The sequence below is a fragment of the Fukomys damarensis genome, unplaced genomic scaffold, assembly GCF_012274545.1.
Source record: "Fukomys damarensis isolate Sample0158 unplaced genomic scaffold, DMR_v1.0_HiC HiC_scaffold_23, whole genome shotgun sequence".
NCBI lineage: Eukaryota > Metazoa > Chordata > Mammalia > Rodentia > Bathyergidae > Fukomys > Fukomys damarensis.
This window is the reverse complement of record NW_022900935.1, coordinates 19,539,798-19,552,664: the sequence shown is the minus strand read 5'-3', so window position 1 is coordinate 19,552,664 and position 12,867 is coordinate 19,539,798. Positions and strand designations below refer to the sequence as shown.

General features: G+C 48.9%; 1 protein-coding gene across 1 annotated transcript; it reads right to left on the bottom strand.

The window, feature by feature from the left end:
• Positions 1-3,339: 3,339 nt before the first annotated feature.
• Nr0b2 (nuclear receptor subfamily 0 group B member 2) lies at positions 3,340-5,532 on the bottom strand. Its single transcript, XM_010632891.2, has 2 exons — positions 4,935-5,532; positions 3,340-3,802 (listed from the first exon to the last, which is right to left on the bottom strand). Exons 1-2 carry the CDS (start codon positions 5,473-5,475, stop codon positions 3,561-3,563), a joined length of 783 nt encoding a protein of 260 aa, XP_010631193.1. The 5' UTR covers positions 5,476-5,532; the 3' UTR covers positions 3,340-3,560.
• Positions 5,533-12,867: the final 7,335 nt, after the last annotated feature.

The window sequence follows — 12,867 nt, the reverse complement described above, 5'->3', positions numbered from 1 at the left end:
CTCTCCCTCCTCCGCTTCTTCTTCTTCTCCATCCTGGGCATCCAGCAGAGGGTCTGATACAAGCGAATGTCAAGAGAACCTGAGTAACAGAATGAGAAAATGGAGGCTAGATAGTAAGTATTAGTTTTTTGCCATCATCCTAGGCTTTAGATATGCAAATGTCCTAAAGGCAGAACAGGAAAGTGCAGGGAACAGCTCACCGCAGGTGCCTGACTCCATAGGCAGCAGGTGAGTTGGCTACTGTAGATAGCGATAATGATGGCAATAAAATGGTACCTTGGGCTGACCCAGAGCCACAGTCCACTCTTGTTTTCCACTGAGTCATCCCCGGCTGGGCTGGAGGGCAGGGATCACGGCTGAGTAGATGGTCAGGAAACAATGGCTGAGCTGGCTCCAGACAGGCTGATCCTGGCAGTGATTCACTCAGCTTGTGCCAATGGCAAGCACCTGGCCTCCAGATCACTCAGGTCTCAGGGTCCAAGCTCAACGCCCTGCACGGTGATCAGCCCAGACCTCTGTCAAGTTACAGACCTCATCTGGGCCTGCTTCCTCCTCTCTCTCTGGCCTCCCCAGATATGAAACATAGGTCCCACCTTAGGATGCTTGTGACAGAGACACAGTCCCCTCCCTTTGGAAAGCCTGAAGTTTCCTGGAGAGAGCATTATCTTCATTTCATGGTGCCATAATCATCTTTTTAGTTTTGTCATATTTGTCTTTATGTTCCTAGTACAAACCTCAGAGGTAGAACACACACAATGACTAAATACAAGAGGCCAGGCTCACTGGTATATACCTGCAATCCAGCACGCAGGAGGCTGAGACAGGAGGATCTCAACTTTGAGGGCATCATGAGTCCAAGGCTAGCCTGGGATATTTAAAAAAAAAAAAAAAGGCCTGGGCCATCTTTGTCAGAAGAGGAAGAGGAAGAGGAAGCAGCAGCAGCAGTGGCAGCGGCAGCTAAGTGTGGTGATGAACACCTGTAATCCCAAATTCTATTCTAGGAGACTAGGGAAAGGAGATTGCAAGTTAAAGCCCAGGATGGGATATTTAGCAAGTTGATGAGACCTGTGTCAAAATAAAAAATAAGAAAGGGCCAGGGACACAGCTCAGTCCAAATGTTTTGGGTTCACCCCTCGCAGTAAAAAGAAAGGGAAGAAATTTGAAAAGGACAAGGTAAAAATGATAAAGGGAAGCTTTAAAAAATTAAGGGAAGCTATTGGAGGATGGGAAAATTAAATAAGTTGAGGGGGAAAAGCAGTGGTGGGGCATGGAGGATGAGATCCTTAGTGCTTTGTTGAGGTTGGAGGAAGAGCGGGTAAGAGGCAGGAGGACAGGCTGAGGATTCAGCTAATTGAGGCTCTCAGGGAATGGGCATCGCAGTCACAGAATGACCCCAAATCCTTGTGTGGGTGAGGTCAGAGTGGCTGGTGTGCACCAGCGCGACTAAGAGGGCAGGGCAGAGCGAGGCCTCACCTAGATCAGGCTTCGGCCTCTGGTGGGAGGAGGGGAGCTCAGGGCTTGTTCTGGGCTCTAAAGGATGCTTCAGCTGGAGGATTTGATTAGGTTCTGGCTGGGGACACTAATGCAGGGGTAGTTGGATGTTGGGGTCACTACTGGGAAAGGGGGTGATTGATTAGTTGAGGTAGATGCTAGGCAGGATGGTTGTCCTGGATTTCTAAGCTCTGGGCAGACCCCAAAGATGTGCGGACACCGGGTCTGCCTCCTTGGAGAGCCACTTTTCTCTTTATCATAACATAGGGAGGATGAGGAGTGTGCTCTCGTGGTAGGGTGTTCTGTGTTGTGCGCCCCACCTTTCGGGGCCGAGCTGTACTGTGTGGCTTGGGTGCATGGGTCTGCTGCATGGTGCTAAGTGAGTGTGTCCAGGTTGCGCTTTTCTGATCTGTGTGGGGGTGGAGGGTCTGTTACATGAGCGTGTGTGTGTGTGTGTGTGTGTGTGTGTGTGTGTGTGTTGGGGGGGTTGTATGTCTGTGTAGGTGTGTCTGAGTTATACATCAGAGTTGCGTGTGTCTCTGTATGTTGAGTCTGACTTGTGTGTTTCTACTCTCTTGGGTGTCAGGCTTGCGAGTGGGACACTGGGTAAGAGACAGAGGTGTCTTCTGCTGGCACTGGGTGCTGTCCTGAATACATTGCCAGTTTAGCATGATGCTAACCTGGGGGCCTTGAGAAGGGTCTGGATGATGACTCTTAGACTGTTGTCCTTCAGAGAAAGAATGACCTCTCCCTGAGCAATAATTAACCTGGTACCTGTGAGGAGAATCCAAACTGGTGGCAAAGGGGTGGGCCCTTACTGCTGGAGAAAGGAGGAGGCCAGAAAGCCCTATAGGCATGTGTGTTGTTATCATCTCCTGCCCACCCTGGAGGTCAGTTACCCTGCAACTGGGTCAGAATATTTAGCAAGCATGGAGGTGCAGACACTGACCAATCAGAAAGGACCTAGCCATTCTCTGAATGGAGCAGTGCCCAAGGCCAGGGCTGAATGACCAGGAGGGTTCCAGGATGGGGGCTGGGCAGAGGGGCAGTGGAAGGAGACCCAGAAGCTCAGGGCAGTGGCTGTGAACAAACTGTCATCAAAGTGTTTCAGACTTTGACAGCTGGTGCAGCTGTCACTGTGAGCCGTCTCATCCCCGGGCCACCTCAATCTCCAAGATACATCCAAGCCAGCCCCAGGTCCTGGGTCCCTTCACATTGGGGGAATGATGGACCATTCCCCTCCTCCTCCTCCTCCTCCTCCTCCCATTCCCCTTCCCCTTCTTCTTCTCCTTCTTTTTGTACCAGGGATTGAACTCAGGACCTCGCACTTGCAAGGCAGACGTGGTGCCACTGAACTACATCCACAGCCCTGGACCATTGTCTTCTGTCAGCTGCAGAAATGGGGGAAAATGAATGTTCCCAAACCACAGAAAATCACAGTTATCTTGTCTATTTCAACTTGGAAATAGACTGTTTCTTGCCTGGCTGTGACCCCACTTTTCCTGAGGTGAAAGGAAGCCCATAGGAAGAGGGAACCCAGGAGGAGATTGGAAGATTTAGGGACAAGGGGAGAAACCACTTCCTCTCAAGGATAAAGGCAAGGAGGTGATGAAGCTTTGAACTGATACCATCCCTTGGATTCAGACCAGGCATAAGGTCAGTTTCACCCCTAGAAATGAAATCACCACCCCACTCTGATGAATCGATACTGCAGCTGCCCAAAGCTGGCTCCTGTGCTCCTGTGCTCCTCATGGTTCCTTCCCCTTGGACTCCTTCTGATAGGGGCAGAGGGGCCTCTGGAGCTGGGCTGGCCCCTTCCATGTGCACAAACATCAGACTCCAAGAGTGTCACACCTTTTATTACAAAAACAATAACTTAGTTCAGTTCTGTACAAAGTCAATAGGAATTCTGACACAAGGAGCAGCCTAAACTTCCATCCCCTTTCCAGGAGGGGACAGAAGTCTTGCTCCAGAGGCTCTGGGAACCATCAAAGTCCTGCTAGCTGACTGTAGCACTGTGTCCAAACCAAGGAAGTCCAAGTCTCTCCTGGGGCACCTGCCCTCTCAGGTCACCTCAGCAAAAGCATATCCTCAAGAAGTCCAGCGATGTCCATGTCTCCAATGATAGGGCGGAAGAAGAGGTCCCCAAGAAGGCTGGGGGGGATGCTCTTGAGGGTGGAGGCTGTGAGGAGGACACGGGCCAAACGGCCTTGGCCTGCTGGGTGCCAGGGCTCCAGGACTTCACACAGTGCCCAGTGTGCCTGCTGCTGCAGGTGCCCGATGTGGGAGGAGGCGTGGAGGCCTGGCACATCTGCAAGCAGAGAGGTGAAGAGTGCTGGTGAGCACCCATACCCAGCCACTGAAGAATGAAGCTGCTCCGGATCAAAGCTGCCAGCAGATGCCTCTCTGTGACCCCGCTTTCATTACAGTGCTAGGGTTGAACCCCAGAACCTCTCACATGCCAGGTAAGTGCTCTGCTACTGGACTGTACCCCTCAACCACTGCCACCTTTGCTTGGCCTTCGAGGCCTGCATTATTTATCATTTTAGTCATGCCTCCCATTTCTACAGCAATGTATAATAATGGTTGATAACCAGGCTGCCCAAGTTCGAGTCCCAGAGCTGACACTTATTAGCTTAATAAGCTAATTAATTAGCTGGGCAAATTACTTAATCTTTGTGCCTCGGTTTCTTCATCTGTAAAATGAGGATAATAATAATACCTATCTTGCTATGAGTCTTTAATGAGCCACTATATGTAAAATCTTAGAAGTGGGGCATGGTGGTGCATGCCTTGTAATCCAGCACCTGGCAGGCTGAGGCAGGAGGATCACCCCGAGTTGGAGGCCAGCCTGGGCAACATAGTGAGTTCAAGACCAGCGTGAACTACGTAGCAAGACTCTGTCTCGTAAAACAAAATAAAACACTCACCAAAAACAAAAACAAAAAACACCACCTTAGAATGAGGCCTAACACACGGCAAGTGTAACATTGGTGTTTGCCGTTGTTGCAGTGTATCACTGTGCTTTCTGCCACTGCCAGGAGGGGCTTGCAGTGGATGCACATTCTCCACCCCTGGTTCCCCTGGCTGGGTTTCACAAGCACTCCCTCCCTTCCATTCTTCCCACTTATGTGATCTCCTCAGAGGAGTTCAACCTTCAGAACGTCACCACACCGTATGCCCTTGAAGACAAGACTCGGACACAGCTGCTGCTGCCCCTACCCCCCACCCCCTCCCACACTCCCTGAGGCTCAGAGCAGACTTCTCAGGCCCAGTGGCCAAGGCCAGTTTACGGCATGAACAGCCTAAGTTCCCATCTCTTCTGTCTCTACCTGGCTGTGATACCTCCAGCTAGTTACTTGGCCTCTCTGGGCACTTTCTGTGGGATGGCTATTTGGTGGTAATGAGGACTGAAGAAGGTCTGGCCTTGTCTGGGAGCTCACCCGGATTGAAGAGGATGGTTCCTTTCAAGTAGGCGTACTCCTTAGGGCCCAATTTAAGGCTCCAGAAGGACTCCAGGCAGCACTGAAGCCACTGCACAGCAGCCAGGGAGGGCTGGGGCCTGTCGGGCATCTGGCCGCTGCCAGCACTGCTGCTGGGCTCCTCCAGCAGGATCTTCTTGAGTATGCTGGGGACTGGGGCCTCGGCCACCTCAAAGGTTATAGTGTCTTGGGCCAACCCAAGCAGGAAGAGGGGGCCCCAGCATCCCTGCAGCAGCCGCCGCTGGTCTTGAGGAGGTAGCTGGCTGAAGGATGGCAGGTTCCTGAGGAAGGCCACCGTCTTGGCCAGGACATCCAAGGCCTCCCGGCAGGTGCGATGAGGAGCACACAGGCGGACGGGCCGGTGCTGCCTACACTGGCAGCGGCTGCGGGATGGCGGGGAGGGGGGCCTGGCTCTGAGGCCGGGGCTCAGAAGTGCATGCAGAATGGCTGGACGGCCCACAGCACCCTGGCACGGACAGGCTCCTGGCTGGCTGGAGCTCATGGTGGGAGACCTGCTCTTAGTTCTCCCCAGCTCTCTGGCCCTCTGAGCTGTGGTGTGGGAGCTATTTATATCCCCAAAGGGCGGAAAGGGGACTGGCCCGACAACCTTGACTCTAGAAGTCATGTTCATTGAAAAAAAACAACGCACACACACTGACCCTGGTAGGACTGGTGGGAAGGGGGGAGGGTATGTTGGGAGCTCCACGTGGCATTGATATCGCCTCAGTCAATGAAGCGGCTGGTGCAGGGCACAGGGCTGCCTGCCCGCTGCCAGGCTGCCCCTTATCAGATGACTCAAGTAGATAAACAGGGTCATTAACCCAGGCTGTACCAGGGCACCAAGGCCTCAGGTGCACAATCAGCAGGTGGCTGTCACTGGTGTTCTATTGGTGCCCACTCTGAATGTGCGCACAAGCCCCGGGTTCTCGCTAAGGCAGGAAGCCAGCCACAGAGTTGGACAAGCCTTGAACCCAAGGCCCAGCCTGGAAGTCCCTTATCGCTAGTTGTTTGCCTAACCTTGGGGCCCTGTTCCTGTTGTCGGTAAGGAACAGGCTGTAGGGAAGGGAGCCAGATCCTGGGGGCTGGGAGGACTTTGCCCAAGGTACATTTGAGAGGCCCCTTCCTCTGACTCCTCTTCTGGGGGCCCTGTATGAATAAGGTCTTTCAGAGCCCCGAGCCCAGCTTGGATTCCTGCAGCTCCTTAAGAGGCTGTGCCATGAATGACCAACAAACACAGCTGTCATTTATCGAGCACCTACTATGTGTCAGCCACATTCCACTCTACTATTGAGAGCTTCCCTGCACATAGATTTTTCCTCTGTGAAGAAGAAAAGGGGAAGTGCTTTCTTCACTCTGACAGGAAGGGACAGAGCTCAGATCTATCTGACCTCAAAGTCCTTGCTTGTTCCTCTATATCAGCTGGCTTAATTGTGCAGAGACCTGAGTTTCACAGAGTGAGTGGCCACTGCCATGCCCCTTGCTGTTGCTGGTGTGCAGATGTCACAAGTCTGTACACCTGTGGTCTGGGCCCTAGATTTCAGGGGTATGGATTAGGGAAGGGTGGGAGGTCCTCAGTTAGGCCGTGTCCCTGGACCTTGGCCAGCCCAGCCTGGCAGGCCTTCTGTGGCCCTGGTGCCCTGGATGGGGAGAGAAAGGCTCTGACACTGCCAGCCCTGGCATCTGCTCCTGGGCTCATCACATCGCAGTTGAGTGATCTGGGGATGATCCTCAGTCATCTCTGAGCCTCAGAGCCTCTGGGACAATAAGCTGACTTGCAGGATTGCTGTGGGGACAGAGTGAGGTCCTGGATGTCAGGTGAGAGTGGGCCCACTGTAGAGGATGAGTGCTTAGCTTCCTGCTCTCCTCTTCTTTTTTTTTTTGGTTTTTTGAGACAGAGTCTCACTATGTAGTTCAGACTGCTCTGGAACTCACTATGTAGCCCAGGCTGGTCTCGAACTCGCAGCAATCCTCCTGCCTCAGCCTCCCGAGTGCTGGGATTATAGGCGTGCGCCACCACGCCAGGCTCCCTGTTCTCCTCTTCTGAAGAATGAAGCACAGCAGACCAGTAGGCATGCATCTTTTGGGGATTTTCTTCCCCCAGGAACTCATACCAAGCTACATCTCCAGCCGTTTTATTTTTCATTTTGAGGCAGGGCCTCAATAAGTTGCTAAATTGCCCAGGATAGGCTCAAACTTGTGATTGTCCTCCCAGAGAGGCCTGTGCCACCACACCTGGCTCTCGGTCCTTCTTGATATTTCCTATCACTTTCGTCTATTCCACGGTCACTCTAGTAGTTTGCTTAAGGTGACCTGCCAGGCTTTACCACTGTAGTTATTCACTCTTTTTACCCTTTGTAATGTATCAGCATTTTACTAAGAGATTTTGAAACTATGAAGATACTCTTGTGAATGTTTGTATGTATGTGTTTGTTTGTTTGTTTGTTTGCTTTTATGAGTATGAACTTGTGGTCTCTTATGTTATCCAGTAGCTTGTAAAGTGTTACTGTTTACATTGGTGGTCAGATCATCACAAAGTTGGCCGATGGGAGCCCCTTTAAGCTTGAGTGTCTGTGTGTCTGTCTGTCTGTCTGTCTGTCTGTCTCTCTCTCTCTCTCTCTCTCTCTGTACCTCTCTTTTTTTCTTTCTGTACTTGAGATCCAACTCAGGGGTGCTCTATCACTGAGCTACAAACCCAGCCCCTTTCAACTTGTGACAAGTTCTCCCTAAATTACCCAGGCTGGCCTTAAATTAGTAATCTTCCCATTTCAGCCTCCAAGTAGCTGGGATTACAGGTGTGTGCCACTGCACCTGGTCTGGAGTCTGTCTCTTTTTGACACCTTCTCATCATTCTTTGAACATTCCTTTACTTTCTCCCATAACAAGATACCAACTTTTCAAGCTCTAAGAATGAACCAGTACTCCACAGAGCTCTGATTCTGGGTTAAAGGTATAGCTAGCTCAGTTGTAGAGCACTTGTCTAGCATATGTGAGACCCTGGGTTCAATCCCTGGCATCACACACACAAAAAGAAATTATTCTTGATAGTTGGGATACATAAAACACTTCACACACAGACATATTTTCTATTTGTAGTACTGTTTAAAAAATGTGTGGTAGAAATTTTGTTTGTTTTTGTTTCATTTTGATTTTGTTTTTTTGAGACAGGGTTTCATATGTAGTTCAGGCTGGCCTTGAATTCACTATGTAGCCCAGGTTGGTCTTGAACTTGAAACAATCCTTCTGCCTCAGCCTCCCAAGTGCTGTGATTACAGGCATGCACTACCATACCTGATTCTTCTGGTAGGAATTTTGATAAAATTTACTTAGTGTAATTTTTTCAAAAAAAGAAAAAAGAAAGAAAAAAAGCAAGAAGGAGAACTAGGCTGAGGTTTTTTTGCTTGTTTGTTTTTGTTTTGCTACCAGGGATTGAACTTGGGACACTGTGCTTGCGAGGCAGGTGGCGGAACCACTAAGCTAAATCCTCGGCTCTGAGGCTGAGGTTTTAGTCAGTGGTTGAGCACTTTCACAGCATGTGGGAAGCCCTGGGTTTCATCCCCAGCACCCCAAAAATAAGAGATTGTGGCATAGGCCTATAATTCCAGTACTCCGGAAGACTGAGAAAGAGCACACGTTCAAACCCCAGCGGGCAACTTAGCAAGATCCTGTCTTGAAGTAAAAAGTAAAAAACTGGGTCAGGGATGTAGTTCAGCACAAAGACCCTGGGTTCAAGCCCCAGTACTAAAGAAAAAAGAAAGCTATGCAAAGAACATCTAAGGCTAATGACTGTGTATTCTGTATTCTCCTTCTGAGAGAGAACTTCCTTTCTGAGTCAGTGTCACTATGACAAGACAATTTATACACGTGATGACAGAAAGAATTTCTGGTGTGCTGGGAATCATTCATGTTGGGATGAGACCTCTGGCTCTGCACACAGTGGGTCATGGCACACAGGAAATGATAGGATTATTTCTAGATTTTTTTCTGTCTACACCAGGACAGCGTGAGGGACACCAGCTAATTCTATCCCACTAAGTACAAACTAAATGCATCTCCAGCTAAACTTCCCTTTAGTTGGACCTGAGCCTCCTTGTGGCCTCTTTGACATCATCTGATTCTTCAGAAAATCAGATAGAGTGGGCAAAAACAGTGATCTTAACTAATTGTAGTTTAAAATTTTTACTTTTTTAAGTAAAAAAGAAAAAAAATATGTATTTAACCTACAAAGACACAGTTGGGGCTTTTCCTAGTACCTAAGATGCGCCTGTGTGTAAATGCAGGGCCCTAAATTTGTAGGGTTGAACATGGAAATGAGAGCCTCACCCCCGCCAGGCAAGCGCTCTGCCCCTGAGCTATACCTGCAGCCACAGCCTCTCAGCCTCACAGGAAATCTGCTCTCTCAGTGCTTTCCCCTAGTGTCTGTGAGGGCACACAGTGAGTGCTCTGTAGAGGATGACACTTGTCATCATGGTTGTTGTCATCTCCGTTCTCTGGGACAGGAAGGTGAAGAGGGAGATTTTGGGAAGCTTTCTGGAGGAGAAGTTCAGGACCATACCCTTCCATCTGTTTAGCACTTTATGGTTTACAAAGTAATTTGACAGCACAATCATCTATAAATCCTCATGTAATAATGGAATGGAAGTGTTATTACCAAGCAAAATTGATCACTGTAATTCTGTTTTTTTTTTTTCACTTTTCTTTTTTGGTACTGGGAATCGAACCCAGGGCCTCAAGCTTTCCAGGCAGGCGCTGCGCCGCTGAGCTACATCTCTGGCCCAAGATCACTGTAATTCTAGTAACTGCCATGAATTGGGCACGTACTCTGTGTCAGTCAGGTAACGGGCTGGGGATTATCTGTAAAATTAAAGTGCACACCTTCAGGCAATGTATGTGCAAGTGCTTACAAAATCCCATGTCAGGGAGCACGAGTACAGAGGCCTCAGACTCATCGCTGTGACAAGAAGTCATGGGGCTGCAGAGGGCCTGGGCTAAGAAATGGAATTGGGAGTTGGAAGGCCTTCTGCCTTTTTGGTCCTTGAACAGATTACATACCTTCTTTGTACTTCCAAGCATCTGCCTATGCCAGTGATGGTGAACCTATCGCTTGTGTGCCACAGCGGGCTGTTTGTATCACTGAAAGGTCTAAAAAGTTCGCCATCACTGGCTCATGCTGTTCCCCTGCCAAGGGTGCCTTTCCCTTATCCTTTGAGCTTGCCAAATTCCTGTGCAATTTATGCAATCCAGCTCAAAATGTTACCTCTTTGGCACAGGCTTTCCTTTTCCACCCCTGGGAGGAAGAAAGTGCTCCTTTCTGTGTCCACAGGGCGCCTGGCCCACACCCCTTAATAGAACACTTAGTACAAGGTATTGTGATCACCTTGGTCCCTGCTGTTGGAAGTGTTCAGTGCCAATGGAGCCAGAGGTCATCAAGGGTGATTGTTCACCAAGAGGACTTCTTGGGCCACATATGTTACCTATGTGAACTCACCACAGTTCAAGATTGGGGCTTGGCCTCTTAGGGAAGAGTCACAGCATATAAATAGTGCCCTGAGCTGATTTATAAAAGGAGAGTATCAGCTCAGGCAGGCAGAACCCTAAGGTGAAGAAGGCAAGGTGTAAATACTGGGGTCGGCTATGTGGGTTTGAATCCTGACTGTCCTTTCAGCCATGTGAATATGGTCACATGACTTCATTTCTCTTCATTCCCAAATGAAAATAAAAACAGTATTTACATCATAGGAATATGGTAATGCTTCTAAAGTTTTCAGTGTAGCGCCAAACATTTCACAGAATGTCAATAAATTTTACTGACATATGTAGTGAGAGTCAGTGGTATTAGGTAAAGACCATTGATTCATTCTCCAAATGTGTATTAAGGTTCTACAGTATTTGAGACTCAGATGAACCAGACAGGTGTTAGCTTCCATGAATTTATATTCTCGTGAGAAGACATGGATGTGAAACCAAAAATTTTTAATTGTATATTTATATATTTTTAACCAATTGTAGTAATTAATTACAAGAAATGAGAAGTAATCCCAATACTCTTGGAGGGTGAGGCAGGAAGACTGGGAGTTTCAGCTCAGCCTGGGCAATATAGAACTTAGGGAGATTCTGTGTTTAAATAAAAAATTGAGGGCTGCGGATTTAGCGCAGTGGTGCCGCCATCTGCCTTGCAAGCGCAAGGACGTGAATTCAATCCCCAGTACCAAATAAATAAACATAAAAAATTGAAAAGGGCTGGAGATGTAGCTCAGAGTGAAGGCCCTGGGTTCAATCCCCAGTAGCACACACACACATACACATGTGCACATGCACACACATGAACACAAAAGCAGAGGACACTTAGAAAGCAAAAATCATGGAGAAGGAGGCTTAAACTGTGGATCAGTTGCAGTAGAAGCCTGGCAGAGGAAGAGGAATTTGGGTTGAGACCTGATGGATGGGAGGGAGTCGGCTGGCAAAGGCCAAGGGATGAGAACAGGGATGTGAGGAAGTAAAGGAAGGCGGTGAAGAGTAAAAAAGGGAAAGGGCAATGAGATGAGGCTGGAGAGGCAGGCAGGACCTTGATGGCCTTGCTCCTCGGGAGCCACAGCTGGGTTGTAATTTACTCTGAATGCAGTGGCAATCCACTGAGGGCTGATTTTAAGCAAGGGAGTAACAAGATCTGGTTTTTACTTTGGAACAGTGGTGGTGAATCTATGGCACATGTGCCATAGCCAACTGTGGGTAATCATTGAAAGCTCTAAGAGGTTTGCCATCACTGCTTTAGAAGGATGGCTGCTTGGTGGAGGGTAAAAGGAGGCAGGGAGAGTAGTCAGGAAACTGTAAAAGTAGTTGTCCAAGCAAGAGATGATACTGCCTTAGCAGGCATGGTGGTCCACATCTTTCCTCCTGCCTCAATTGTGCTACTATGCCTGGCTCATTTTAGCCGTTTTGAAGGTATAGGTCAGTGGTATTAGGTACACTCATGTGTTACACTACCATCCATCTCCAGCTCTTTCAATCTTCCCAAGGCCATGTGGGTTTTTCCCCCACTAGCCATGTGGGTTTTAAGATACCTGTAAGACATCCAAGTGGAGTCATCCAGGAGGTAGGCAGACAGATGAAGCTGGAGCTCATGGGAGGTCTGGGTGGGAAATACCATGACTATGTTAGTTACTTTTCTCTCCCTGCTGCCGAGACAAAATACCTGACACCCAAATTTAAAGGGGAAAGAGTTTATTTAGCTCACAGTTGGTAGAAGTTTCAGTCCATGATCAGCTGGTTCCAAGGCAGGGTGGCACATGGCAGAGGGGCATCTCAGAGGAACCCACATGGTCACAAAAGCAACAAGGTAAACTTCACAGCATCATCCTGCCCTTTTTATCTTACCCAGACCACCGAGATTAGGACGGTGCCAAACTGATCACTCATGTGTAGTGGTTTAGTAACCACACACCCTCAATTCCAGCATCATACATTCCAGATTCACCAACCTCTGAAAAAGACCGCATGAGGCTGTGAGGGGACATTCAGGCACAGGCCACAATGACATTATCTAAAGAGAAGGGCTACATAGAGAAAAAAGAGGACAGAGCAGGAGGCAGAGCCTCCACCATTTACAAGTCCAGGCAGCACAGCACACTGAGGAAGAGTACTCATGACAAAAGCATAAAACCAGATAAGCGTGGGACACAGAAACTGTATTGGTCTGCTAGCGTACTGTAAGAAAATACCAACGATGAAGTGGTTTAAACAAATTTAAACAGAAATTTGTTTTCTCAGTGGGCATTGTGGCACATGCCTGCAAACTCAGCGCTTAGGAGGCCGAGGCAGGAGAAGTGCTTCAAGTTCAAGGCCAGCCAGGGATACATAATGAGTTCAAGACCTGCCTGAAATACATGGAGACCCTTTC

Coding starts and splice junctions, on each gene's coding strand:
- Nr0b2 (XM_010632891.2), bottom strand. CDS start 5,475: ATGAGCTCCAGCCAGCCAGGAGCCTGTCCGTGCCAGGGTGCTGTGGGC. Junction 3,803..4,934: donor AACCATCCTCTTCAATCCGG/GTGAGCTCCCAG, acceptor CTCTGCTTGCAG/ATGTGCCAGGCCTCCACGCC.